This window comes from Trematosphaeria pertusa (genome assembly GCF_010094035.1).
Source record: "Trematosphaeria pertusa strain CBS 122368 unplaced genomic scaffold BU26scaffold_27, whole genome shotgun sequence".
NCBI lineage: Eukaryota > Fungi > Ascomycota > Dothideomycetes > Pleosporales > Trematosphaeriaceae > Trematosphaeria > Trematosphaeria pertusa.
This window is the reverse complement of record NW_022987238.1, coordinates 258,857-283,226: the sequence shown is the minus strand read 5'-3', so window position 1 is coordinate 283,226 and position 24,370 is coordinate 258,857. Positions and strand designations below refer to the sequence as shown.

The 24,370-nt window shown below is 55.5% G+C and overlaps 8 protein-coding genes across 8 annotated transcripts; 3 read left to right on the top strand and 5 right to left on the bottom strand.

Moving 5' to 3' along the window:
- Positions 1-493: 493 nt before the first annotated feature.
- BU26DRAFT_525718 (uncharacterized protein) lies at positions 494-1,122 on the bottom strand. The gene is made up of 2 exons (XM_033830568.1): positions 917-1,122; positions 494-866 (listed from the first exon to the last, which is right to left on the bottom strand). The coding sequence occupies exons 1-2, from the start codon at positions 1,045-1,047 to the stop codon at positions 542-544; spliced, it is 456 nt and encodes a 151-aa protein (XP_033675815.1). The 5' UTR covers positions 1,048-1,122; the 3' UTR covers positions 494-541.
- Positions 1,123-2,195: 1,073 nt separating this feature from the next.
- BU26DRAFT_191037 (uncharacterized protein) lies at positions 2,196-2,629 on the top strand. Its single transcript, XM_033820511.1, has one exon. The coding sequence runs from the start codon at positions 2,293-2,295 to the stop codon at positions 2,548-2,550; it is 258 nt and encodes an 85-aa protein (XP_033675814.1). The 5' UTR covers positions 2,196-2,292; the 3' UTR covers positions 2,551-2,629.
- A 566-nt stretch (positions 2,630-3,195) lies between these two features.
- Positions 3,196-4,675, bottom strand: BU26DRAFT_190936 (P-loop containing nucleoside triphosphate hydrolase protein). The gene is made up of 6 exons (XM_033820510.1): positions 4,439-4,675; positions 4,207-4,279; positions 4,104-4,123; positions 3,914-3,976; positions 3,704-3,775; positions 3,196-3,659 (listed from the first exon to the last, which is right to left on the bottom strand). Exons 1-6 carry the CDS (start codon positions 4,486-4,488, stop codon positions 3,386-3,388), a joined length of 552 nt encoding a protein of 183 aa, XP_033675813.1. The 5' UTR covers positions 4,489-4,675; the 3' UTR covers positions 3,196-3,385.
- A 224-nt stretch (positions 4,676-4,899) lies between these two features.
- Positions 4,900-9,553, top strand: BU26DRAFT_469989 (beta and beta-prime subunits of DNA dependent RNA-polymerase). Its single transcript, XM_033825330.1, has 11 exons — positions 4,900-5,513; positions 5,573-6,087; positions 6,145-6,790; positions 6,960-7,407; positions 7,458-7,481; positions 7,533-7,572; positions 7,628-7,648; positions 7,705-7,817; positions 7,964-8,037; positions 8,111-8,125; positions 8,173-9,553. Exons 1-11 carry the CDS (start codon positions 5,040-5,042, stop codon positions 9,433-9,435), a joined length of 3,633 nt encoding a protein of 1,210 aa, XP_033675812.1. The 5' UTR covers positions 4,900-5,039; the 3' UTR covers positions 9,436-9,553.
- Positions 9,554-9,880: 327 nt separating this feature from the next.
- BU26DRAFT_525713 (membrane transporter) lies at positions 9,881-12,544 on the bottom strand. The gene is made up of 10 exons (XM_033830567.1): positions 11,996-12,544; positions 11,770-11,936; positions 11,572-11,627; positions 11,373-11,520; positions 11,257-11,317; positions 10,833-11,157; positions 10,654-10,786; positions 10,354-10,598; positions 10,102-10,282; positions 9,881-10,044 (listed from the first exon to the last, which is right to left on the bottom strand). The coding sequence occupies exons 1-10, from the start codon at positions 12,227-12,229 to the stop codon at positions 9,993-9,995; spliced, it is 1,602 nt and encodes a 533-aa protein (XP_033675811.1). The 5' UTR covers positions 12,230-12,544; the 3' UTR covers positions 9,881-9,992.
- Positions 12,545-12,897: 353 nt separating this feature from the next.
- Positions 12,898-15,111, bottom strand: BU26DRAFT_190881 (uncharacterized protein). The gene is made up of 2 exons (XM_033820508.1): positions 15,088-15,111; positions 12,898-14,776 (listed from the first exon to the last, which is right to left on the bottom strand). The coding sequence occupies exon 2, from the start codon at positions 14,644-14,646 to the stop codon at positions 13,255-13,257; it is 1,392 nt and encodes a 463-aa protein (XP_033675810.1). The 5' UTR covers positions 14,647-14,776; positions 15,088-15,111; the 3' UTR covers positions 12,898-13,254.
- Positions 15,112-16,073: 962 nt separating this feature from the next.
- BU26DRAFT_190831 (uncharacterized protein) lies at positions 16,074-17,205 on the top strand. Its single transcript, XM_033820507.1, has 2 exons — positions 16,074-16,423; positions 16,539-17,205. Exons 1-2 carry the CDS (start codon positions 16,270-16,272, stop codon positions 17,045-17,047), a joined length of 663 nt encoding a protein of 220 aa, XP_033675809.1. The 5' UTR covers positions 16,074-16,269; the 3' UTR covers positions 17,048-17,205.
- A 5,040-nt stretch (positions 17,206-22,245) lies between these two features.
- On the bottom strand, positions 22,246-24,343 carry BU26DRAFT_611356 (FAD/NAD(P)-binding domain-containing protein; the record flags this gene model as incomplete). Its single annotated transcript, XM_033836061.1, has 3 exons — positions 24,337-24,343; positions 23,259-24,290; positions 22,246-23,096 (listed from the first exon to the last, which is right to left on the bottom strand). Exons 2-3 carry the CDS (start codon positions 23,986-23,988, stop codon positions 22,246-22,248), a joined length of 1,581 nt encoding a protein of 526 aa, XP_033675808.1. The 5' UTR covers positions 23,989-24,290; positions 24,337-24,343.
- Positions 24,344-24,370: the final 27 nt, after the last annotated feature.

Sequence of the window (24,370 nt, the reverse complement as noted above, 5' to 3'; positions counted from 1 at the left end):
TTCATTACTCCTATGTCACTTCCTTGGTCATCTCCCAGTGCTTGGAAAGCAGGCCGAAAAGGGAAGCCGTTGCACAGGTAAGGACCCGGGGATATGTGACATGATTGGTTCAATGCGGCGCAGGTGCCACTCACGGCTGGCCGCAGAAACGGCTGTGGATGCTTTGGTCTGTTTCTACTGTGAGCAGCAGTGCGTGGAAGAATATACACTTCTCTGGCCAATAACTGAGGTAACCATTCTGAATGCTGAACGTTGAATTAATAACTACGATTGAAGTGCCGCTGGTATGAAAAATCGTCTACAAGAAAGAAGAAACGAGGTATCATGATGTTGTCGGTAAAAGAGACTCATCCCAAGGATAGAGTGTGTCATCCGGACTCGTGTGAAACCTCAGCGTGTCTTTTTCCCAATTCCCAATTCCCAGTATCCAAAAATCCCACCATCCGAACCGGAACGCCGCATTTCGAGCAACCTCAGCCACGTGTGTTCCGCTTCCGATACCCGCCCCATCGGTAATTACGATCGACGTCGAGCAAGCCGTCTATCGAATGATGCCGTCGCCCTTGCCGGGTGGCGGTCCGGCTGGCGGAGCGTACACGTCGTCGCCACCGCGAGTGTGCGTAGGCTGAGGAGACTGGAGTTCAACGCCCTGCTGCTGTCCGTACGGCGAGGACCCGTAGTATCCCTGGTTCGAACCATAGTATCCTTGATTCTGGGGCTGCGGCGTGTACTGCGGGGGCGGGTGGTTGTAGTTCTGGTTGTTGTTGTAGTAGGGCTGGGCGGTGGGTTGTCCGGGTCGGGCGGCCCATCCGGTGCCGTAGAAGGGTTGTCTGCCCAAGCGACGTCGGCGGCGAGCGGTTATGCAGCTGCGACGGATTAGTAAATGCGATGTGGAGGGAGAGACGTGGTGACTCACCTGCAGACGACGAAGAGCAGGAAGAAGCCGACAATGATCACAGCGAGGACGACCCAGCGAACCCAGTCGTTCCATGCGCTGTTCCGGCAATAATACCGCCCATATGCGTCGTATCCGCAACTACGAGCCATTATGTATTAGCTTCCGAAACGGACCAATGTGTTTGTGAAGAAGTGGTGCAGTGGGTAACAAAGATATACAGGACAAGGGGTGTTGTAGGACCGCGAAAGGATGAAGTGACGGAAGGAGTTGGGAGAGGTGAAGCAGGTGCAGATAAAGCAACAACAGTGGGGCAGACTCACTATACATCATCTCGTCGGAGCAGGGCCGGCATCTTGGCTACTAACCACGGTGTAGCTAGGGTGCGCTAAAGAGTAGGTTGATGGAGCACGAAGGTGTGTGAGAGGTCGATGGCGAGGAACAAAGGCAGGATTAAGAGGTATGACGCCCATGAAATGCGAACGCAGCAAGGATACGAACCTGCTCAGCCACAGCCAAGGCGCATGATCATGGCTGACCCGGACCAAGCGGGCAGACAACTCACCACTGATTGCGCATCTGTCAGCCATGGGCATGATAGTGCTGCGGCGCGCGCTATTACGACGCTCTGCTGTTGCGCCATTATCTATCCATTGTGAGGGCTTTTGGATGGGATGATATCTCGCCACGCGGGGTACCGCGACGCGATTTCTTGTCCGGACCAACACCACTGGAATGCTCCGTCATCTATCCAGATATTCGACGACACGTTTCCTTGGGACAAGTTGTTGAAGCGTCCCCAGTGTTGAGACCGTTTCCGATCCGGTGTCTCACAGCTCGCACTTTCCGTCAGGAACAAGCAAAGGCATGAGGCGTGAGGCGTGAGGAAGCACATTCCATTGCACGGACTGCCGGACGCTTCAAGGCACTGCCTCTGCTGAGCACCTCGCAACAAAGATTCCAAATGCCGCAATAGGAATGAATATTTCCGAAGACGCCTACAGTCACCGGAATGGATTCGTGAAGGACGCCGTGATACTTGCCAGATGTCGATGCTGCGCGCAGCGCTTCACCCGGCCGATCCAGAGCCATTGCCGGTTCAGTGCAATTGGACTCGGACAAACTTCCTCCTGCATAGCATCCCAAGACGGCTTCAGCGCATTCCGCAGCTTCCCTTCTAGAAGGCCTAGAAGCCGCTAGCATTCCACAGCCTTGCGACCGCTAGACGTGTCCGCCAACTCAAATCCTCCTCCTCCCACCAGCCTCATTCACCTCCACCACCGCCACAGTCCGTCATCCCACCGCGTAATCCTACCCGCAATGCCCGCCGCCCTCATCTCGATATTGCCCCCCGGCTCATCTTCCACGCCCGCCGGTGTTCGCAGCAGAGCGCAGGGATGCGGGATCGGTTGACGCGAGGTGCAGCCAATGAGAGTGCGCAAGCAGCCAGATTCCCTGGGACTGCGCTAATGCAGGATGAGTTGTTCAATTGTAGACATGGTGCAGCGCAGCGCGCAACAGAAATAATAGCTGTGAGGTTCGCTGCCTCCCGTCCACGCGAACCTTTTCTGTTGCTCCTGCCAACCTTTTTCTTTTTGGCTGGCGACATGCGCCGGTTTCCCTGTGTGCGAACTCACGCTTTCTCTTTGCCGTAGGGGGAGGCGCTGGCCGAGGCGCTCATTCCTCGCTGCGACAGCACGCGGCATGAATTTCAACACCACGGCGCGAATATTCAACCACGAGACGAAGGGAACCCGCAGCTGGTCATACTACCTCCAATCGACCTGACATTCCTTGGGCATCGGTCTGCGACATGCCTTCGCCTCTGGACCGGCGACAATGTGATCTTGGACCTACCCCATCGCACCTGACCGATGACGAAACCAACTTGCACGAGGAATGCGAGCCGATTCTCATAAATAAGAGGTACCATTACGTTGCGACAGTTGGGTTGCGGAGGTGCCTTTGCGCTCCGGGGAGTGCGACCAACAGACATCGGCGGCCTCGCTACCAGAAACAAAATTGCGGCCAACGAACAACACTACGTTTTTGCTCCACCACCACAGTCCATCGCTCAATAAAAGAAACAACAAAGACGATACACCGCTAAGCCAATGCCCAGGAAGCCTTCTGAAACCTTTCCCGCGCTGCTGCCATGATCGTGGAACATGCCAGAAGAACCCATCAAGGAGCTGTTATCGATGACCGCCTGCAAGAATGGAATATCAAACAAGGAAACGTGCCCAGTGGGAATTCGAAGTGGCCATCGCTAGCCTGCAGATCAAACTGCCCGTCTTTCTTTCCGTCACGTCGTAAGAATCATTAAGTATGTCGTATAAAAGCTGACGGCCGTATCCATGAGAACGTAGGCACATCAGGAGTCGTGAAGTCCGCCAAAAGCCAAACCGAGTCGAATGCCGCACCGAGGCGGCACGTGGTCGCCCGAGTCTTGCAGGTCACGTTGCAACCTACACCAACTCCGAACACCATCTATTTGCTTGCGCGAGCGATCAACCACTGCAGCACGGCGTCGAGGTTGGTCTCCTCCTTTGCGCTGATGCCGTAGCAGCTCACCTCCCGGTGCGACACTGCCTTCAGGTTTAGAGCGTCGATGAGCTCGTCGACCGAAAGCTTGTTTGGGAGGTCAGACTTGTTCCCTAGGACGAGCAGAGGAATTCCCTCTAATGCTGGCTTCTCAAGTAAGAGCTTCAGCTCCTCACGTGCAACAGGCAGAGCCTCCCTGTCCGCGGAATCGACGATGAACCTACAGCCGTGAGCGAGGATATCTACCACAGACGGCGAACTTACACCATGGCGTTCACGCCGCGACAATACCTCTCCCACATGGAACGGAATCTGGGTTGACCTCCGAGATCCCAACTGCAATGCCGATCGCGGTCAGCAGACGCACACCTCCAACAGGGTAGATTATCCTGCAGCCCACAACGCTGGTTCGGACGGTCTTGGCGCTGCAAGAGACGAACGTGCGTGACCGAGACGGATATCAAAAGGACTCACCACTTCAAGGTTACATGGCCCTTCTGGACGCGCTTCATATTGAAGCCCACGGTCGGGATGGAGCTATGGCCAAGTATCAGCGCATGGACCAACCAGGAGGGATCTCGTGGTTGCGCGAAGCAGCGAATGCGGACATTGTCGAAACAGTGTCGCCGCCAGCTTGCGCTACCCGAAGCAAGCATTGACGTACTCAACAGTGAACTCTCCGCCCTGGACGGCAGTCAGTCATCTCGGTCTCGTCGCAGGACATGGTCCTAGTAGCACGCGTGTTTCCGAAACGGGAAAGCACTCACCGCCAGAACTCGCAACAGCGACGTCTTGCCAGCGTTCTGCAGTCCGATCATGGTGATGTCCATCTCGGTCGCCCTAGACAGTGCGGCCCATCAGCAATCAAGTCAACGTGTCGTCGGGTGCCAATTTGCTTTTTCGTCGAGAACAAATTTGATGGGGTAAAGGTATCAGATGGCGCGCGGTAGGCGGCGAGGATGGAGCAAAACGGAGACATGGACGGCGGGAAGAACACACCAGAAGAGGCGCAGGAGCCAGTCGTAGATGCGGCGGAATATGCTGGCCATGGTCGGAGGGCTGGAGGTGCTGATGGCGCGGAGCGGTGGTCGTCTGGCTGCGAGAACGGGTGCTGGATGATGAGCGCTGGGTGGGAAAGTCTAGGAATCCTTGCGGGCGGGGTGATTTCTCGGGCAATGTTTGGCGATCACGGCGTGATGTGGGCAGCAACAGAATAGAGAGCGACAATTCCGCAACGCGCATCCAGGCGTGCCAGCTGTGCAGTGGAGAGTGAAGACGAGAGACCGTGCCGCCCTAAGAGAAAGCTAGGAGGAGCTCGTTGTGCAGCCCATCCCATCTCTCGAGCTTGGCAAGCGGCCGCCCGTGTGACTTTGTGAGGAGCGTCCGTGCACTCGCTTATGATAATGCGCTATCGCCGGGGGGCATGAACTTTTTCTCTGGTGGGCAGCAGCAGCGGTCCACAGCATTCACTTGCTCCGCATCTTCCAATCCCCCCGCCCACGGCGAGCGCGATGCCACCGCAGACACGTCCGTGAGCCGCGCCGCCTTTTGCTCTCTAATTGCATCCCGCAGCCCGCAGCAGACACAGCTCCCCGCCGCGATGGCGCCCGCCGCGACCAGCACGCAGTGGTCCACCGACTTCGACACCGCACGCCGACAGCGCCTCTTCAGGAACCCGCCCAAAGACAGGACCGCCTATCCCACGCTCGCCGCAGCCGTAGACCCCCACGTGCACTCCTTCAATCGCATCTTCGCCCACGGCGGCCAGCTGGAGGAAGCTATAAAAGACATCGGCACCAAAGTCTTCCTCGATGGCGACCCGTCCGCGCAGCCCGAGGACGCTGGACAGCGCAATCGGCTGCACGTGCGCATACAGAAGCTGTTCTTCGACAAGTCGGTGCTGCCCGCGGCCAATAAGTTCGCCGTCAACAACCGCAACGTCCTCCCCGCAGAGTGCAGAGAGCGGCACGTCAGCTACCGCGGCAAGCTGAGCGCGCGCATCGAGTACAAGGTGAACAATGGCGACTGGCAGGAGGTGGTGCGCGATCTGGGCTACGTGCCCATCATGCTGAAGGTGAGATCTTTCCCGCACTGTCGGGCCACGCCAGGCGATGCTAACTGCGCTCGTGACAGACCAGCCAGTGCCACCTCTTCAACATGAGCCCGGACCAGCTCGTCAAGGCGAAAGAGGAGTCGGAAGAGCTCGGCGGATACTTCATCGTCAATGGCATCGAGAAGATCATACGGATGCTGCTCGTGGGCCGCCGCAACTACCCCATGGCCATCAAGCGCTCCGCCTTCACGAACCGTGGCGCAGGCTACACGCAGTACGGCATACTCATTCGCAGCGTGCGCCCCGACCAGACGTCACAGACTAATGCGCTGCACTATCTGAGCGACGGTAACGTCAACCTCAGGTTTTCGTGGAGGAAGGCCGAATATCTGGTTCCCGTCATGATGGTCCTGAAGGCGCTAGTGGAGACGAATGACCGGGAGATCTTCGAGGGCATCGTTGGCGCGGCTGGCTCCAAAGGCCTTGACGAGAAGCAGTTCGTGACCGACCGCGTGGAGTTGCTGCTCCGCACATACAAGGTCTATGGGTTACACTCGAAGGCAAAAACCAGGGCATACCTCGGCCAGAAATTCAAGTGAGCCCACCCTCTGGTCCCAGTACCGAGCATTTGCTAATGAAACCGCCAAATTAGAGTTGTGTTACAGATCCCGGATGACACCAGCGACGAGGACGCAGGCACTGAATTCCTCCGAAAGATCATCCTGCCTCACCTGGGATCATACAACGTCACTGAAAGCCAGAATGCCGACAAATTCCGCATGCTTCTATTCATGATCCGGAAGTTGTACGCTTTAGTAGAGGGCGAGTGCTCCGTGGACAATCCCGACGCCGTCCAGAATCAGGAAATCCTGCTCGGCGGCCAGTTGTACGGCATGATCATAAGGGAAAAACTCGAGGAGTGGTTGAACTCGATCCGGATCCCGCTGCAGGACTGGGGGCGGAGAGGAGGTTGGAAGACGTTTACGTCCCACGAATTTGGAAAAGAATTTGTTTCCAAAATACTTCGAAGAGCCCCCGGCGAAGATATCGGTAAAGCCATGGAGTACTTCTTGTCGACTGGCAACCTGGTCAGTCCTACCGGGCTTGATCTCCAGCAGACGGCGGGGTTCTGTGTGGTTGCAGAGAAGATTAATTTCTACCGCTTCATCAGCCACTTCCGAATGGTGCACAGAGGCGCCTTCTTCGCTCAGCTCAAAACGACCACGGTGCGAAAACTGCTCCCGGAGAGCTGGGGCTTCATGTGTCCCGTCCACACCCCCGATGGAGCACCATGTGGGGTACGTAAGGCCGGAGTGCAGACTCCATGTCTCGTCAAAGTGCCTGTGCTTCATTGAGTGAAATGCTACTAAATTAGTATTTCGCGATACCGCAGGTTACGGACTGAGACATGGTGGCACCCAAATACGACACCCCCATCCTAGTGGACTGCGCTGACCTCTGTACCAGCTTCTAAATCACTTGGCGCACCAGTGCAGAATCGCCTGCTCAGGCCTTGATGTATCCGCGATCCCGAAGCTTGTCGCTCAGTTGGGCGTATCGAGTAAATCATCCGCATCCCTCGATGCAAGTGTGGTCGTACAATTGGACGGCCGCGTCTTGGGCTTCTGTTCGCCAAAACAAGCCAAAGCAATATGTGATACGCTCAGATATTTTAAGGTTGAAGGCGGCCACGGCGTGCCGTTGGAGCTGGAAATTGGCTACGTACCTAACTCGGACGGCGGCCAGTATCCCGGCGTTTACATGTTTTCGCAGGCTGCACGGATGTACAGACCGGTGAAATATTTGCCCCTCGACAAGTTAGACTATGTGGGACCGTTTGAGCAACCATTCCTTAGCATAGCTTGCACAGAACCCGAGATCGTGTCGGGTGACTCCACGCATGTGGAATACGACCGTAGGTTACCCAAATCACAGCTTGAATACTCAATGCTAACACCAAGGCAGCTACCAACATTCTAAGCATCCTAGGTAAGGGAGAGGACATTCTCCCCGTATGATCCGAGATCGCTCACCGTATAGGTAATCTCACACCATTTTCGGACTTCAATCAAAGCCCACGGTGAGTTATTCCCTCCATCCGCTACGTGGAGACGCTGCTAATAATATTGCGAAAGTAACATGTACCAATGCCAGATGTACGCGATCCCACGGTACGAACACCAAACACCTGCTAATGATACCGCCACATTAGGGCAAAACAGACGATGGGAACGCCTGGGACCGCCCTGCGCTACCGAACAGACAACAAGACCTACCGCTTACAGACTGGTCAGACGCCTGTCGTGCGACCGCCTCTCCACAACGGTACGTAGGTCGCGGTACACACTCCAGCATGTTTTAGGTTTTACCTCCGGAAAGCTCTTCCTAAAAGCCTTCAACAGGTAAATACTAAGACATGCTAGAGCGTTTACTAATCCCTCCCTGATTTGAGACATCCGCTAAGTGTATAGCTTACGGTGGTGACAATTTTCCCAATGGGACGAATGCCGTTGTGGCTGTCATTTCGTACACAGGTTACGATATGGTACGTTGAATTCTCCGGCCCCAGAATCCTGTCCATGGAGAATATATGCTAATGTGTAACTTCGCCTTTGCAGGACGACGCTATGATTGTATGTATCAATCCTTTTGTACAATGGACGACGCTAAAACCTATTAGTTAAACAAGTCTGCACATGAGCGCGGCTTCGGGCATGGCACCATTTACAAGACTAAGATCTGCGACCTTGAAGAGGGGTCGCGGCGAAACCGGTCTAATAAGTCTGTCTCCAAGCTGTTCGGCTTTGCCCCAGAAGGTGTAATTCGAGCATCGTGGAGAGAAACGTTAGACGACGACGGCTTCCCCTTGGTCGGGACGATGCTACGTTCCGGTGATATCATCGCTGCATGGCACTCCGTTTCGTACGACCCATCTACCGACGACTATGTCAACCGCGACGGGCAAACCAATTTCTTCAAATATAAGGAAGACGAACTCGCCTTTGTAGAAGAGGTGAGGATCATCGGCTCTGACACGGGTGCAGACCCTTGCCAAAAGATCAGCATCAAACTACGCGTCCCGCGTTCACCCGTCATTGGCGACAAGTTCTCGTCCCGACACGGCCAGAAGGGTGTATGTTCGCAGAAATGGCCCGCGATCGATATGCCATTCTCAGAATCGGGAATTCAACCAGACGTCATCATTAACCCCCACGCCTTCCCTTCTCGAATGACGATTGGTATGTTCGTCGAGTCGCTCGCGGGCAAAGCCGGGGCTCTTCATGGCATAGCACAAGACTCCACACCCTTCCGCTTCGACGAGCAGAATACCGCCGTCGACTTCTTCGGCCACCAGCTCATGAAAGCGGGCTACAACTACTACGGAAACGAGCCTATGTACAGCGGTATCACGGGCCAGGAACTCGCGGCCGACATCTATATTGGAGTCGTCTACTACCAGCGTCTCCGACACATGGTGAACGACAAATATCAAGTCCGAACTACTGGACCCGTCAACTCGCTCACCGGTCAGCCCATCAAGGGTCGTAAGAAGGGTGGCGGTATCCGTGTTGGAGAGATGGAGCGCGACGCCCTGATTGCGCACGGCACTGCATTCCTTCTGCAGGACAGGTTGATGAACTGCAGCGACTACACAAAGACGACTGTCTGTCGCCAATGCGGCTCGTTCTTATCGACCACGCCGACGGTTAGCGAGTATCAGCGGAAGAATCGCGGCGGTGCGAATGTCACGGTGCGGTGTAGGAGATGTGCGAAGCTAGCGGATAGCGTGGCGAGTAAGAGCGAGGTGTGGACGGATGGCCAGGGCATTAGGTATACGGGTGGTGACGATGTGGCCGTTGTGGCGGTACCGGGTGTTCTCAAGTACCTTGACGTGGAGCTTGCGAGCATGGGGGTGAGATTGAAGTTTAAGGTCGAGCCGTGAGCCGTTTGTGTGTGTGGGTTGAATGCATAGCATTATCTGGCGCATGGGATACCAAAAGACAAAAGCAGCCTAGTTTAGCAGCATAGCGGAGTTGGAAATGACATAATTAGACATCTTGGAGTGGTCCCCTAGCAAGCGAAAGTACCTCTTCGTCCTCCGATGCTTTTGTGTGATGTGGGCCTAGGCGGAGGTGGGCTTCAACGCACAGTAATTGCCGTGGTTGAGGTATATAAGGGATTATAGGGCGCGGAGGGCTTCAGTATGCGGTGGCTAATTGCGCTGTAGCTTTAGTCTTGGATACATGCAGCCTCTTCAATATGTTCACCGCTCCGGAAGGGAGCAAAAGGAGCCGCGAACTGCCGGCTGTTTCACGGACGCAGTGGAGGGTTGCAGCGACAAGAGCGGGCATTAGGGTGGTAAGTTCCGGTGCATGGGGAAGTTCAGGTCGATGCAAAATAGTATTCATTTGCGCTTCCTCTACTTCTTATCCATCTCTTCTGGGCGATGCTACGCCTATCCATCCCCGAACCCGTGTCTAGTCTTCCAGCACCCCACTCTCACAGCGTGTAAATAAACTCTGGATTCTCTTTATCCGTAAGATCAAGCCACCTACCCGTTCGTGTCAGCCGCCGTGCGAAAATATCCCGTTTCAGAAGGGGCACTTACTCCTGGTTGTCCAGCTTGACGTACTCCGGGGCCGCTCTAATATTAACCTTCTTCTTATTTTGCATGACGCAATATACGTGGATGAAGAGGAGGATGCCGAGGCATACGCCGTAGCAGACGATAATGGTGATTTCGCCGGGGACGTAGCGGGGCGCGTCTTTGGCTCGGAATGTCTGCGGTCCTGTGCCGTGTGTTAGCTCTTTGTCCACGCCGAGCCATCTAAGTGGCAGAACGCCGAGGAAGGTGTCCTACCGATGATGTTCCCTGCGCAATACCCAATGAGGTACATAGCGGCAACGGTGGTCTTCTTCGTGTAGCCAGCGATATTGCTGCTGATGAGACTGAGAATGGCGACGAAGGGCGTAGGGCTAGCTTGCGTAAGGTAGTAGCCGGCGAGCCGTCCGCTGTTTTGAGACAGCGGGAGGGCGACGATGAGGATCATGCCGATGAGTGCGAGCGTAAGACCGATCATGGAGATAAGGATGCGGTACCCGTACCTAAAGATGTTAGGTCAGAAAGCATGAAGGAGAATGTGAGGCTTAGAGAGCCCACCTGTCTCCAGCCCACCCACAAGCGATGAGTGCAACAACTTCGACGGCACCACCCGGCGTACCGTACAGCAGCGATTCTTCGGGCGTGTATCCGAATCCAACGATGAGCTGCGAGAAGAAGTTGGATATGCCACCTGAACCCATCAGTTGCTTACACTGTTATCGCCAGCATGCACTCACCATTAGGAATATCCGCAATCAAAGCATAGAAGAAGAAGGCCCAAGCTAGTGGATCAAGTAGTGCTTCTTTCAACTGATAAAGCTTGAAGTGCTTGTTCCCGACTCCCTGACCGTTCATCCTGATGCGCTCGATAGCAAGGATCCGGTCTTCCTTGCTGAGCCAGCGACAATTCAACTGGTTATCCGGAACGACCCAGAGGAAGATGATTCCGATGGAGGAAGTGAGAAGCCCTGTGACAAGGAAGACAATCTTCCACGGTTCGAGGCTCGTGCCGTGCTTGCGGCATCCGACAGCTATTCCGTAGGCGACGAGACCGCCGAAGATCTGAGAGAGGACGTTAGCAGTGATCGGTCGCCATACAATGTGGGAATCTGATCTGGGAAGGAAGGAGTGTGCCAGACCATAGCCCTGCAGAAGCCTTACCTGAGCGAAGCCATTGAAGCTGAACCAAATACCAGTGCGGGAACCTTGCTCGGTCCTCGTACTAAAATATAAGGGTAAGTACTTATATGGCTGCTAGGACATTAAGGGCTACTTACTACCATTGGGATGTAAACAGCGCGAAGCCCGGCGTGACTGCAGCCTCGAACACGCCCAAGAAGAAACGAATTGCAATTGCTCCAGCGTAGTTCTCCACAGCCGCGAAGCATGACAGCACGATTCCCCACATGATGATGTTGAAAGCCGCTAATGAGAATCAGTAGAGCCCAAAAAAGTGTGAGAAGCGGTCCAACATACAATACTTCCCCAACGGTAGACGCTGCAGCAATCGATTGGTAGGGTATTCCCATGCCCTCATGGAGTGTAAGTAAGAAGATCAGATGAGACGATATTCGTGATCTATAGTCATAAGACGTCCACATGTAGACGTAGAAAGCACAGACAGCAATCTATACAACTGATTGTAGGTGAGATGGAAGGGGGCTAAGAACTAACAGGTAGCCAAAATAGAACATAGACCCTAGCCATGAGTACTCCGAGCCCGTAATACCGATACCGCTGTTGAGCTTGTCGTCTGAATAGGGGAGTTTGAGGCCCATGACACTGGCGTAGCTGAGGGTTGTCTTGTCGAGATAGTTAAGGCCGTATACTACGCATAGGATCTAGCCAACGCATCAGCTCACTCGCCGCGTTATATGGAAGAAGCAATTGGAAGACTCACAGGCATCAAATGCATATCAATCTTCCTCAACAACCTCTTCCTCGTCTCCTCCGTCAATTCAATCGTCTGTCCCTCGTACCCCTCGAACGCCTTCAGCGCCGCATCGGCATCATGCGAATGCTTCAGGATCTTCTCGTCGACATGCTTTATCATCTCCGCGGGTGGCGCGTCGACAACGACCTCTTTTTCGGCATCCGGCGGAGTGATTGCTCCATTGTCCGATGCAGTCGCCATGGTGCTCTACCGTACGCAATTGCGAGATTGAGCTGTGTCGCAACTAGGATCGTAACACGCGACGTTACTAGGGTATAAGCGTGTAGGGCATCAGCCGGGTACCTAGCACCCTCCTTATACTATCTCTTTCGTCCTATCCAAAGTGGCAAGCCGAAGATAAAAGCCGTCTTCAGCAGCCCGCAAGTCGCGTGTCGGATCGCGTGTACTGGCGATAGGAAGCCGCTTGATAAGAGTCCCTGTCGTCCCATGCTGCTAGGGATGTAAGTGCCGTGACGGCACTGGCGCACGGAAATGTAACGTATGGGTGCAGATCCCCATGCAGAGTGGTGGAGATAATGCTGAATATCCGCCGATGATGCCGTGGCGGTTGGCTGTCGACACTAGTCTGGAAAGGGAAGCTGCGATGAGGGACGCCCCAAGTGTCCCGATTGATGAGGTATAGCGTGAGGGTATCTCCGGGCAGGAGATGTGTTGAGATGTGTCAAGGCTTGAAAACGCTAGGATATCCTGGAAAGGGCAATAATCCATACTTTCCATAGCGAACTGTTGATGTCACCGCGGTTCTTGGACACGGTTCGCCTGTCGGCAAGCGAACAGCCTCTACCATGGGATTAGCGCACACATTAATTTAAGCATGAAAATAAGCGTAATAGATGGTCAAAGACGATGTTGAGCACAATCATGATATTACCAGACAACTTTGCCTGTTATGTACCGTACTTTGAAAAGAAAACAACATTGAAGTAGCATCGTCGAGGATGCGCCATAGATCCAACGACTCACGCAACCAGGGATATCGCTAGATTGATGCGCCAAAACTCCTGAGCCTTTCTGGCTCTCCCAGTATGCCAAGCCGCATTGTGGTCGAACTGACCGCGACCTTCGAACGCCGCCCATATGCAGAGTCGTTAATGCAAACAAAATCCCACTCCAGCTTTTTACACAGATAACACGACCGTTGATCCATTGGCAAAAGGAAAAGAGTGAAAAGGAGGTAGCTCAAGGACTCGGGGAGAGACCCCTGCCTAGGTTCGGACAAACATATTCCTGTTGAGTTTGTCCAGAGCACGTGTATCAGTGGTTGTGCTCATGCTGGCAAGCCTGTCTGGCGGGAGCTCTCGGATTGGCGGCTGGGAGCTATTGGGGCTTCGACTACCTGAGCGGCTGTTGCTCTGGACATCAGCGCTGTGATCTTGATTGTTGAGGATAGATCCAATTTTGGGTATAGTCCGGGCGGGCGATGGCTCGTTCATTCCGACAACACCATTGGTCTCCGGCGGCGCCAAAGACTCTTGTGGTCCAGCGCTGGTAGGCTGTGGTGTCGGTGGCTTGTGGTCCGACGTGGGCGTAGTACTATTGATAGCGGGCAACTGAGGACCCTGTTCCGGGATCGACGAGATGGGAGCAGGCGCGGGTGGGACATTTCGTTGCGGCTGATACTGGTGCTGAGCGAGCTCTGTTGCTTGCATAGCCCGCGCAGGAGGGTGCGGAATGTACTGTGGTGGATGACCTGGGTAACCGTGTTGAACGCCGAGCATAGGATGGCCGGGAGGCGGATGTGGGATAGCGCTGTTGCTAATCGGCGGCGGTGGGCGATCAAAAACATGGCCCTGAGCAGGATGGTATGAGGGAGGGGCGGGATAGATGACTCCTCCGGGAGGGAAGGCGAAATACTGATACTGCGGCTGCCCATAATAAGCATGCTGGAATGGAGGGGTGCCGTTTGGCGGGGTTGGCGGGTGGTACACGCCCACGTAAACAGGCTGTTGTGGGGGTCCTGGACGCGAATATGGCGACGACGGGCCCATGGTGTGAGGAGCAGATGCATAGGGTGAGCCGGGCATTGGTCCGCGAGTGACTGCAGGAACAGTCTGGGTCTCATTTACGGTGGACTCTGGATACATGTTCTTGGGAGGCCGAATGTGACGGAGTGACGGGTCGGTGGACGGCTGATTCAAAGGCTGCGAATTCGATCTCGAGTAGTAGCTGATCAGATGCAGATGTTGCCCGCTTGACGTTGTAATACTGAAGGACTGCTTCATGAGCCCGTCCGGCTTGTATCGGTAGCCATCTGGACCTTCGCCTTCAGAGTCTCCCGTGGCTGATCCGTCCGGGGATTTCCCGCTCGCTCGCTTGGGCGCCGGCTGGGTGAGGTTGGTGCCTCCTCGCTTTCCTTCCATCTCCCTGTAGGTCAGGAAGCTGCCGGAGACGCGGCTTGCACTCCACGATTTTCCGTCGGTCCATCGCCGCATGCCCGCCTCCCGCTCATCCCACACAAAGACGGATCCCGACTTGATCTGCTGGCGCTCCTTCTCAGACAGGCGGCGCTGCACGCGGGGCAGCAAGCCTATTCGGCAGGCTTCGAAGAGTAGGATCGCATCGTTGGGCGTGCGAACATGGCCGTGGTACGTCTCCATGGCGAGGAAGCGGTGGAGGTAAAGGACAGGATAAAGTTAAAGTACGTGGGGTAGCCGGAGTGAAATAGAAATGATTTCGGGACAGGGTCAGGGTTTCATCTGGGCCTACCATGCCGAAGTTAGCCCATGCCTGTGACACTACGCAAGAACCGTGGATCAGCCCAAGCGGTCCGTTGGATAGACGCGGCAGCGCGCAGACGGCGGAGGGGAAAAAAGCCAAGAGGGCTGGTGACGATGCGTGCTGTTGGGCGGGACCAGCCTCGCCTCGATGCAGCACGGCAGCAATTGGCGGACGCAGCGTCGAAAGCGCACCGCCTGGCGCAGTATTGCGGTTCTTCGAGAAGGCAGACGACGGCGCGATCGCTGGGGTGACGCACGTCGACCCAGACGCTCGCACAGCGACGGGACGAGGCAACGGGAACCGAAATGGGAGCAACTTACCGAATAGCGAATGTTGACGAGAAGAGCTCTCTGCGTGTTGAGGAACGGGCGACGGCGAGCCAGGTGACTGGCGGCTGCGTCTATGTATAGCGACGGGCGCCGAGGACAGATAGTCGGTGGAGGAGATGACGCTGCGTGGAGCTCCAGCGACGTGAAACAGCGCGGCGGATGAAACGAAATGAAGATGTGGCAGGTGCGAGGCGCCAGACTACTATATGGGGCACAGAGGGAGGAGGGATGCCGGGGGCGCGGAGCAGCAGATCGGACAGCTGCTGGCTGTCGTGCGCCGCCGTCTAGATGTACCTCTTCTCTGGCCAAGCAGCGAGCCAGCGGAGCCCGGAATGCTTTTTGGCCCTCTCGGCGCGCCCTGGGCCTTGATCGCCGCCGAGGCTTGGTGTGGCGTGGACGGCGAAATAAGGCCCTCAAGCAGTCGGGACAAGCTTTATTTAAACGCCGTTGGCTGCTAACTTTGTCCTCGTATCCCGGCACCCCGGCGGCCTCTCCACCACGCCCATACCAGCCCGCCGGCCATCCTCCCAGCGTGCTCTGCGCCGCACGCAAAGGGGGCGGCGAGGCAGCGGCTCCAGAGGCACAGCGCGGCCCTCAAGACACCTGTTCGCAGGGCAGCGCCCAAGACCACCGTGGCTCTCTTGTCCCCCGTTCTTGGACACGAATGCCCAGCCCGCCGCGCGCTCAGCAGTGCGCTGCCTCGATCGGCCAAGCGCCCCGTACGACGGCCGGGTTTGCTGTAACTCTAAACGACGCCAACCGCCCTAGTCCCAATCTTTAACGTCGACAAGCCTCGTCGCTTGGCCAGCCCAATCCCATCCCGGCTTGACACCTCTCCTCCGGGTCCAAGCCCTGGCGATGTCCATGGGACGACATCATCGTGTCCTCTGCGCAGTCTTGTGATGCTCGCCCCTAGAGCAGACACTGGAAAGCCGGCATACGGTCGGCCCAGCTTCCCGTCACCGTGCCGCCGCGAACCTCCTCGTGCTGCCGCCGCTTCAGCAGTATTATGGCATATCACGGCATTGCTTGGCCCAAGGACGCCTAAAACACCATGACAGCGCCGCTCCACATTCTCCGGACTGAGCCTCTCGGCGCGCTTAGAAGACTGACAAAGGCCGCCTGCGCCAGTGGGCACTCAAACGGGGCATCACTGCGCGCCCAGGGGTGCTGATGGTGCGGTGTCTCCTGCGTAACCTCAACGCAACTGGCCTCGTACGAGCGTACGAGGCTATCGTCTACGTGGAGGAGCACTCCAACCAAGCGTTTGCGCTCCTTCAGTTCTTGGAAAAGCGTCCGCTCGGCTCCACACACCAACGTAATCCTCGTGCGCACTCCCCTTAGCTGCTAGCGCCTCGGCATAAGCTTGGTGCATATTGCAACTTTAAGCTTACTCTGCGCCCGCTTCGTGGAGGTCGGTTCCCACGCTGACGGTACGACAGGCCCTATTCTGTTTCCGTCTGCGGGACATGGAAACTATGCTAGACTAGTTCACGTCGACATGGTGCTTTGTACTCCCCGGAATCCTTTACGCGCGAAACTACAGCAGCGTGCCGTCAATAGTGGGGCTGATGGCCTTGGGAGCGTCGAGCGCCTTGGTGCGGCCTTCGCGGCGTCTTGCGAGGCATTGGCACACCCACCGGTCCACTCCGCGGCTGGCCCAGCCATGGTTGATTCTTGGAGTTACATGTGCCCCAGGCAGCGTGGCTCTGGGGTGACTATCAGCAGAAGCCGCTGCAAGGAGCGCCATGGAAGGGCGTCTCAGCTTGCCCCAGCGAGACAAAGGCCCGAGCAAAGTTTATTGGCACGCAAGCACGCCAAGCAGCAAACGCGCATTTTGTTTCGACGGCTAGCCAAGCCTCGCATCATTAAGCCCAGCAACGGCGGCTCCTTGTCGTGGATCGGATTGCTCGGAAGGCCGCGTCAGCGTGGAAGCTTGCCCAGCAGCTAGAAGACCACTAACTCCTCCGCTCGCTAGTCTCGTTCTGGAGACCCCGCTCCGCGGAAGCTGAGTCGTTCTCGCGCGCAAGAGTGCACGCAGAAGCGCTCGATGTCGTGCAAATAGCGCCCAGGCGGCGCCAGCAAGTGATATGTCTCAGACAGGCTCGTCGCTGCGTGCGGGTGTCATACGATGCGAATACGTATACGGAGGACGGCTGGGTGCGGATTGATCAGCCGGCTCGCTTGCAGGGTTCCAGATAAGGTTAAAGACAGTTAAGCATAAATTCTGCCCCGCTGTTCCGCTTCACCGCAAGCCACACGCCCAAATGGGCAATTTTTGTCGAGCCCAGCTGGCCAGCTCTTCCGCGCAGTCGCCCCAGCTGGCAGCATCTCGCGACAGCGCGCTCATGGCCGCTGCAGTCTGGGAGGACCGGCGGCCAGCTGCTTCGCCCGGCCATCGCTCGTCCCTTTCTCCTTTGCTTTCCGCAACCTGCCAACGACGCGAAGGAATGGCACCCTTGTGCATCTTGTGCAGAACTCCGCTCCGTGGAAGACGAAAGCCGAATACGATATCTGGCAGCCACGCCGCGACCCTACTCTCGCATCCAAGGCTCGTCGCTCAAAGACGCGCTCCAGGCTAGTCTAGACTGCGCCATTCGCCCGCGCCCGCTGCCCACTTCGCTCATGGCCTCCACGCTCCACGGCAGCACGGCAGCGCGGCAGCTCCGAGGAAAAATTAAGGTAGGCCAAGCAATTGGTCTGTCCGATAGCGCCCGATCTCCGCCAACCTTCGACGGACGACCTTGCCCAGCACCGCCCGCACAGCTGCAACTCTCGAATAGCCCGCCAATCCTGTGCCGCTACGATACGGGCTAAATGGAAGTCAAATGGAAGCCTACGAAATCCGGGTTTGTGAGTGCGAAGCTATGTGCGCATACACGGAGCAAATTAATTGCAGGCTCGCTTCCACACCACTACGCCACACGAAGCTTTTTAATATCACAGCATCTCGGTCACTCATAGAGCCGGATAAGCCTGAATGAGGTGCGACCCAGGTTCTTCAGTTCGATATCTCATCTGTCACCAAGGCGAGCTCACATCAGCATCTTCACTCAGGGAAAATGGGTCTACGGTCCACTGATCCCTCGTTTAGGACCCACACTAGACCGCTCCCTTATCTGACCGAATGCGGTTTCACGGGGATGGGACTTCCCGAGTCGCAGGAGCATACGAGATGATCCTCAGCCTGTGCTCTCTCGCCTTTTTGCCCTATTCGAACCATGATTCGGCCCCTCTGTGCGCAGGGTAGGACCCGCCTGCAAGCCTTGCAGGAACATCCAGAGGCAAGCAGCTTATCTCAGAACCTTATGCACTCGCGATCAGCGCAGAGATTCCAAACTCTGCAAGCTGCAGCAGCGCCCGCACAGTCAGTCTTACGCTGAAAATAGCGGGCCCCTCATAAACCGCTGTCCGGCAATTGGGCGCTTCGCTCATCGCTTGATGTGGAAACAAAGTCGCAAGCACCACTGGGGAAGAAATTCTATTCCGCCGCAATGCGCTGCCTTACTACCAGGACGCCGGGTTCTAGGTTCGTATATTCGTCATCTATCTCGACCTTCCTGTCGGCGTTGCATGCCGGAATAGGACACCAGTAACCCATGACGCAGTCAATCTGCAAAACGGGCATCCTCACTCAGCTATTTCGAAGCATCGAAGGATCTATAACGTTAATCCCTAAAGTGGAAGGACCGTAAATTAATTTGCGAACCCCACCGGGATCCGACAAGGCTCAGCGTGACCGGAGTACTTGTGGCATTGTAACCGTATTGGCCCCCAAGGTGGCAGGTATCACCTAAGTATATTGCGGCACGAACGGACGACACGCCTCGGCGGGTATAATAGTGAAGCGGTTACACACCATCGTATTGGTACTCTATCTCAGTCTGCGTGGAACTGGCCGGAAACCTGGAGATCTACATATCGATTCTGTTCGGTTCTGAGTCCCAGGCGCAGCCTTTCTTCCTGCGTCGATCCGTGCAGAGCGTTACTAGCTTTCATGTCAGTGGCTCTCGCACGATACGCCCGAAAGCTTGTGCGACGATTGGAATCCACCGCTCTAATCCTTCGCAATAAGCAAGGCAAGGCGAAGTAAGGCAAACTCCACGTCAGGCCTCCAACCTTTATCCCACTAACGAAGCCTCGCAGGTCTGCGGCGTTCTTGCTCGTTCTCGCTCGTTCTCGCTCGTTGTCGCTCATCCATTTCCCCACACATATCCTCTCACAGCATGGCATCCAATCATTCACTTGGTGCGTCGTCTGCGATGAAACGATATGCCACCTTCGTCAGCTCCAAGACACTTCGCCTCGCTACATTACCCGGAGGAGGTAAAAGCTGCACACTAAGCTTAAGCTTAAACCCAGCGACCAGGCGATGTCTCCTATCGAGATTCCCTGCCCCCCGTCTGGGGCCAAAACACTGCCACCTTCGCGAAAGAATCAGCACCTAGAGAAGTTTAAACCGAAATAAGCATGCACAACGAGCCGAGCGGCGTTTGTGGTTCATTTCTGTGGGTTTAGGCTTGGCTGAATGGGGGATAGTTTACGCGTGGCATTATCTTCCCCACAACTTCACCATTCGGGATGCCGACCGAATGCGAATACTGTCGAAAAGATGTTATTCTCAGACGCCGGTTTCCTATCGCCGGATCAGAGTATCCACAACTGCAGGAAACAAGGCTGACCGCCGAGACAGAACCCACATCTGTAGTGCGACTATCAAGCAATCAACAATGCTCAGAATAGGCGCTCCTGTGCCTTAACGCCCGTTCACGTTCCATTCCGCTGGATGCCAACGGTTACGCAGCGTCGACTATCGTTTATGGATAAATCGAAGGTGGCTACGCCACATGCCATTGAGGGTCTACGCCCCATTGGCGCCGCTCAACGTTTCGAACTCCGGTCCCAATCGCCCTCTTGCTCGGTGGTCTTCCTTCTCAATGTTCAGTAACCGCTTTGAATGCGCCTCCAACAGTCTTGTGCGACAGACCTCGAATTTACCAAGAGTCAGGTTATGGATGCTGCGGATGTGTCCAACTGAGCCCAGGAACGCGCGTCGAAGAAACGGCGGCTTCGCTCAATCACACCATCTACTATGATCTTACTACGCCTTAGCGCCCGTTACTCCCCTATGAGCTTTGAGTGCAAAGAGTATGGTCCTTCCTTCTGAACGAGCGGTGTCTTGCTTCCTTTCTCGATCGGCTTGACACGGGGCACCGTGTTCCGATATCGTGGGTCACTCATGCGGGTGCGGATTGGAAATCATTACTCATGATGCGGACTTAAGGGTCAGGGAGTATCTCAAACTCAGTTGCAGTTCTTCACCCAAGCAGAGGTTCTCGGCGCATCGCTTGGCGGAGCCCAGCATGAACGGCATCCTCATCGTTCCCCGAATGGCCTCATGGCACAGACCTCCGCCGACGGATGCATATATCTGGCGCATTCATATGTACCGTGAGTCAAGTGCGCCAGGTATTGACTTAGGTATGCAACGCAAGAGTTTACGGCGAGGTTTGCTGCGCCGCCAGAGGATCGCGGAAGGTGGATTCCGCGGCATGTCTGGGAGACGTTTGCTCTTGACACGGTGTTGCTGGGTGGTGTTACTCGGGGCACACAGGTTTGGTTAAGAGCGTATGGACACATCTGGATATGTGAAGCTGAAGCCCTCCAGACAGCTTTCCTCGTGCCAACTCGACGACACATCAGCAGGCCAGGCTGTCTTCAGAGCGCAGAGTAAAGTTCCATTCACCTAGTCGACATATGCAAATCCTCCATACCCAGCACACTGTCCTCTTCCTCAAGGCGTAATAATGCCGCACCGTTGCCCAGCCCAGACGTAGTCTTACCCGACGCCCTGCATGAGGCACTACCAGAAAATTATGAGTCTGCGCATGGCGCCGCTGTATGTGCGCTGCAGGGCAATACGTTGTCCATCTTACAGTCTCGCCTCGATCGGTCTTCACTACTTCGCGTCGTCCATAATCACACCGCTGTGCGTATCCTAGACCCCCATTGATGTTCCACTTCTCTCTCCATCTCACTTGCAAAGTCCTGTCTTTGCCAGCGTTGGGGATCGCACTGAGGCATGTACGCACGGGAATGGGTCGCATGAATAGTTGCTTTGCTCTGCCCTGTGTTGACATTCGTCCTGATGGCCAGTTTCCCCCAGCAGCAGTTGATACCCTCCCCCCGTAGAAGTTGCTGATAGCGTAGTCTCGAGACGGCGAACGCAGCACATCATGCGTGGCGTTGGTAGCCTGTCAATCGTGCAAAGTACGTACGTACTCGTACCAGGCAGTGTTAGTGGGTGGAGCATAATAGCACATAACTCGATCGCCGGGATCTAACATTTCCCCTACTCTAATTCCGCACATTTTACTATAGTTTCCCAGTCCCACAAGAGTCCTCTCGCGCATGTATGTGGTGCCAGTATCCGCGCACTTCCAGACTGCGCAGTGTCGAGGAGATTCTTCTTCTACTCGCAATATTTCTCCGAGCACCACAGATGCACGCATGCCGGATGGATGGGTATAGGTAAATTGCATTATTAGAATGGATCAAATCATAAAGTGGGGAGATAGACAGACGTTCAGAAAGCATCTATTTGGCCTTTCTCTGCGATGGATATGATTCTAGTCTCCGTGCGAGAAGGGGCTACATAGCTAGAACATGATGCGGCCTTTAGTAACGCATGAGGAAGCCGTGAAGTGCGGAGAAGGAAGAATAGAAGAAGCGAGTACGAGGGGGTTATGTATGCGTTTGGAGGCTAGGGATGAATTTGGAAGCGGAATAGTTTGCTTGGAATCATATCTGTGGGTCAAGGCATGAAGTGGTAGGATTGGAGATGACACTTGTGCGCAGATGCTCTGGGGAGCTTCTGGGAGGGAGAATATATATACCACATTTTTATCATGCTGCTTAACTACGACTGCCAAAAATTCTCCACCAAGAGATTAGAAGGATTCTGAGATAGTATCATGTCCGCGTCTGTGGCTCTCGTGTGCTAAAAGCGCAATGGATAGGAGGATGTCTGAGTACCTTGAGACGCGGTCGAATGACGCATAGGAGGAACAGTGAGAAGTTCCATATACAGTTTTTCTTCGGCCCACTAATGATGAGCGCACTCCCGTCTCCATCCACCCATCCCCACCCCTACTCCACCGTAACCTCCCTCCTCTCCCCACCCCAGAGATTATTGAGGCACTCCGCCCAACTCGGATGCGCAAACACCCCCTCCCTCAGCACCGTCCACGTCAACCCCCCCAGCATCGCCATCTGCACGACGGCCATCACCTCACCCCCCTCGACCGCAATCGCCGAAAAGCTCACAATCTGCTCCGTCTCCGCATCCACCATCGCCTTGAGCATGCCCCGCGTCTCGTCCGTCTCCAAGCCCCGCGCAATCCAGCTCGCCGGCATACTGTACGTGACGACTTTCTTCCCCCGGGGCAGGTCGCCGAACTTGGGCCCGATGTGCGCGAATTGCGGGTCGGTGTAGACGACGCTGGGGACGTGTGGTTTTCTTTGCTCTGTCGTCTTCACGCTGCCTTCAGTCTTGGATCCTTGAAGTGCGAGGCTATCCCGCACGATGCGGAAATCGTCGTACGAGATGTGCGTAAACGCCGGTCCGCCTTTTACATCACCCAGCGCGTAGACGCCCGCGACGTTCGTTTCGAGGGTGGGCGACACAGCAATGTGGCCGGATTGCGAGGTGGCGATGCCCGCGGCGGGGAGGTTGAGAGAGTCGGTGTTGGGGATGCGGCCTGTTGCGAGGAGGATGTGTGATGTGTTTAGCTCGACTTCGCCCTTTTCTGGCGTCGAGGTGGAGACTGTGGTGGGCAGGTTTGGATCATCTGTGGACGGGGCGATGGAGGTCGAGGAGCTGTTGAGCAGGATGTCGATGCCGTCTTCGCGCAGGATGTCTTGCATGCAGTGCACCAATTCTGGGTCGTCGTTCTTGGAAAGGAGGCGTGGGCCACGGTGGACAATAGTTACTTTAGCTCCTGCGGAGGTGGTGGTATAATTAGTGGATGGCTTAGATTGGGGGAATGAAGTCAACACTCTACCAATCTTAGTTGTTAGCTGCGGAAAGCCCCTCCTAAAGGCCTTCAGCGTGTAATTGCATAAGACATGCTAGAGTGTCTACTGTACCGCGATTCACGTACCTAGCCTGCGGAACAACTGTCCGAATTCCAACCCGATATACCCACCGCCGATGACGACAAGATGCGCAGGAACCTCGTCCAGCTCCTGGATAGATGTCGAGTCCAGAACGCGCGTTTGCTCAATGGAATCGAGGCCAGGAATATCAGGTCTGCTCGGCCGACAGCCCACATTGATGTAGATGTTATCCGCACTAATCCTCTTCTCTTCACCTGCTCCTGCAGTAGTAGTAGGTGCGACGACAACCTCCTTCTCTGTTACAAACCGCGCGCTCCCCATGACAACATCCACCCCCGCACCTTCCAACCTCCGCTCGCTCCCTCCCCTGAAGCTGTTCACAATATCTCTCTTCCTCTGGCGCACTTTCTTCATATCCACGCTCACTTCTCCGGTTCTAGCGGAATGCACGCCGTAGTCTGCAGCTCGACGCGCGAGATACGCCATGCGACCGCTCGCCACCATAGTTTTTGTGGGCGTGCAGCCCTCGTTGACGCAGCAGCCAGCGATGTGCTCGCGCTCGACCAAACACACAGTCTTTCCGAGGCCGCGCAGATGCGTCGCGAGAGGCGTGCCGGCCTGGCCGGATCCGAGGATGAGGGCGTTGTAGTGTGTGGTCGACATGGTGGAGGGAAATCTGGAGACAAAACGTCGCCGTAACCGGGGCTGGTGAAGGGAGAAGAGTCTGGCGGAGGAAGTGACGTGATTGTAGCTTCTCAATGACCCGACGAGCATGAATCAAGCAATGGTAGAGCACGAGAAGAGGAAGTAGCCAATAGGTCGGATAGTTGAAGAGCAAAACCACCGGCGATGAAAAAGGGGCTGAGGGGTTCCAGGATCAGTTATGAGGATTCAGGATAGTTGGGTGATGAAGTTCACGGAGCTTCGACAGCTCGCCTTTGTTGTGCGGTCGAACTCTAGAGCTTCCCAAGCGTGCTTACTGATTCCGGAAGAGAGGGGTAGCTTTGTCGCGCCGGAGCTACCCCACCATGGATGTACCAGATCTGGCGTCTTTAGTTCGACATTCCAAGGCTGATCTGAGGCTTGTAAGCAGCCGCATATCCGAGTAAGCGCCTCACTCACCCGGCGGTTTTATTATCATGCAGATATCCTTGCC

What these genes read in the sequence shown, in the direction of transcription:
- BU26DRAFT_525718 (XM_033830568.1), bottom strand. Translation starts at nt 1,047, where the DNA reads ATGGCTCGTAGTTGCGGATACGACGCATATGGGCGGTATTATTGCCGG. An exon ending in CTGCTCTTCGTCGTCTGCAG is followed by an intron (nt 867 to 916) that starts GTGAGTCACCAC and finishes AATCCGTCGCAG; the next exon opens with CTGCATAACCGCTCGCCGCC.
- BU26DRAFT_191037 (XM_033820511.1), top strand. Translation starts at nt 2,293, where the DNA reads ATGCGGGATCGGTTGACGCGAGGTGCAGCCAATGAGAGTGCGCAAGCA.
- BU26DRAFT_190936 (XM_033820510.1), bottom strand. Translation starts at nt 4,488, where the DNA reads ATGGCCAGCATATTCCGCCGCATCTACGACTGGCTCCTGCGCCTCTTC. An exon ending in GGCGGAGAGTTCACTGTTGA is followed by an intron (nt 3,977 to 4,103) that starts GTACGTCAATGC and finishes ACTTGGCCATAG; the next exon opens with CTCCATCCCGACCGTGGGCT. An exon ending in CGCGGCGTGAACGCCATGGT is followed by an intron (nt 3,660 to 3,703) that starts GTAAGTTCGCCG and finishes TCACGGCTGTAG; the next exon opens with GTTCATCGTCGATTCCGCGG.
- BU26DRAFT_469989 (XM_033825330.1), top strand. Translation starts at nt 5,040, where the DNA reads ATGGCGCCCGCCGCGACCAGCACGCAGTGGTCCACCGACTTCGACACC. An exon ending in GACTTCAATCAAAGCCCACG is followed by an intron (nt 7,573 to 7,627) that starts GTGAGTTATTCC and finishes ATATTGCGAAAG; the next exon opens with TAACATGTACCAATGCCAGA. An exon ending in GCGACCGCCTCTCCACAACG is followed by an intron (nt 7,818 to 7,963) that starts GTACGTAGGTCG and finishes CTAAGTGTATAG; the next exon opens with CTTACGGTGGTGACAATTTT.
- BU26DRAFT_525713 (XM_033830567.1), bottom strand. Translation starts at nt 12,229, where the DNA reads ATGGCGACTGCATCGGACAATGGAGCAATCACTCCGCCGGATGCCGAA. An exon ending in GATTGCGGATATTCCTAATG is followed by an intron (nt 10,787 to 10,832) that starts GTGAGTGCATGC and finishes TGATGGGTTCAG; the next exon opens with GTGGCATATCCAACTTCTTC. An exon ending in TTGCGCAGGGAACATCATCG is followed by an intron (nt 10,283 to 10,353) that starts GTAGGACACCTT and finishes CACACGGCACAG; the next exon opens with GACCGCAGACATTCCGAGCC.
- BU26DRAFT_190881 (XM_033820508.1), bottom strand. Translation starts at nt 14,646, where the DNA reads ATGGAGACGTACCACGGCCATGTTCGCACGCCCAACGATGCGATCCTA.
- BU26DRAFT_190831 (XM_033820507.1), top strand. Translation starts at nt 16,270, where the DNA reads ATGGTGCGGTGTCTCCTGCGTAACCTCAACGCAACTGGCCTCGTACGA. An exon ending in CACACACCAACGTAATCCTC is followed by an intron (nt 16,424 to 16,538) that starts GTGCGCACTCCC and finishes ACGGTACGACAG; the next exon opens with GCCCTATTCTGTTTCCGTCT.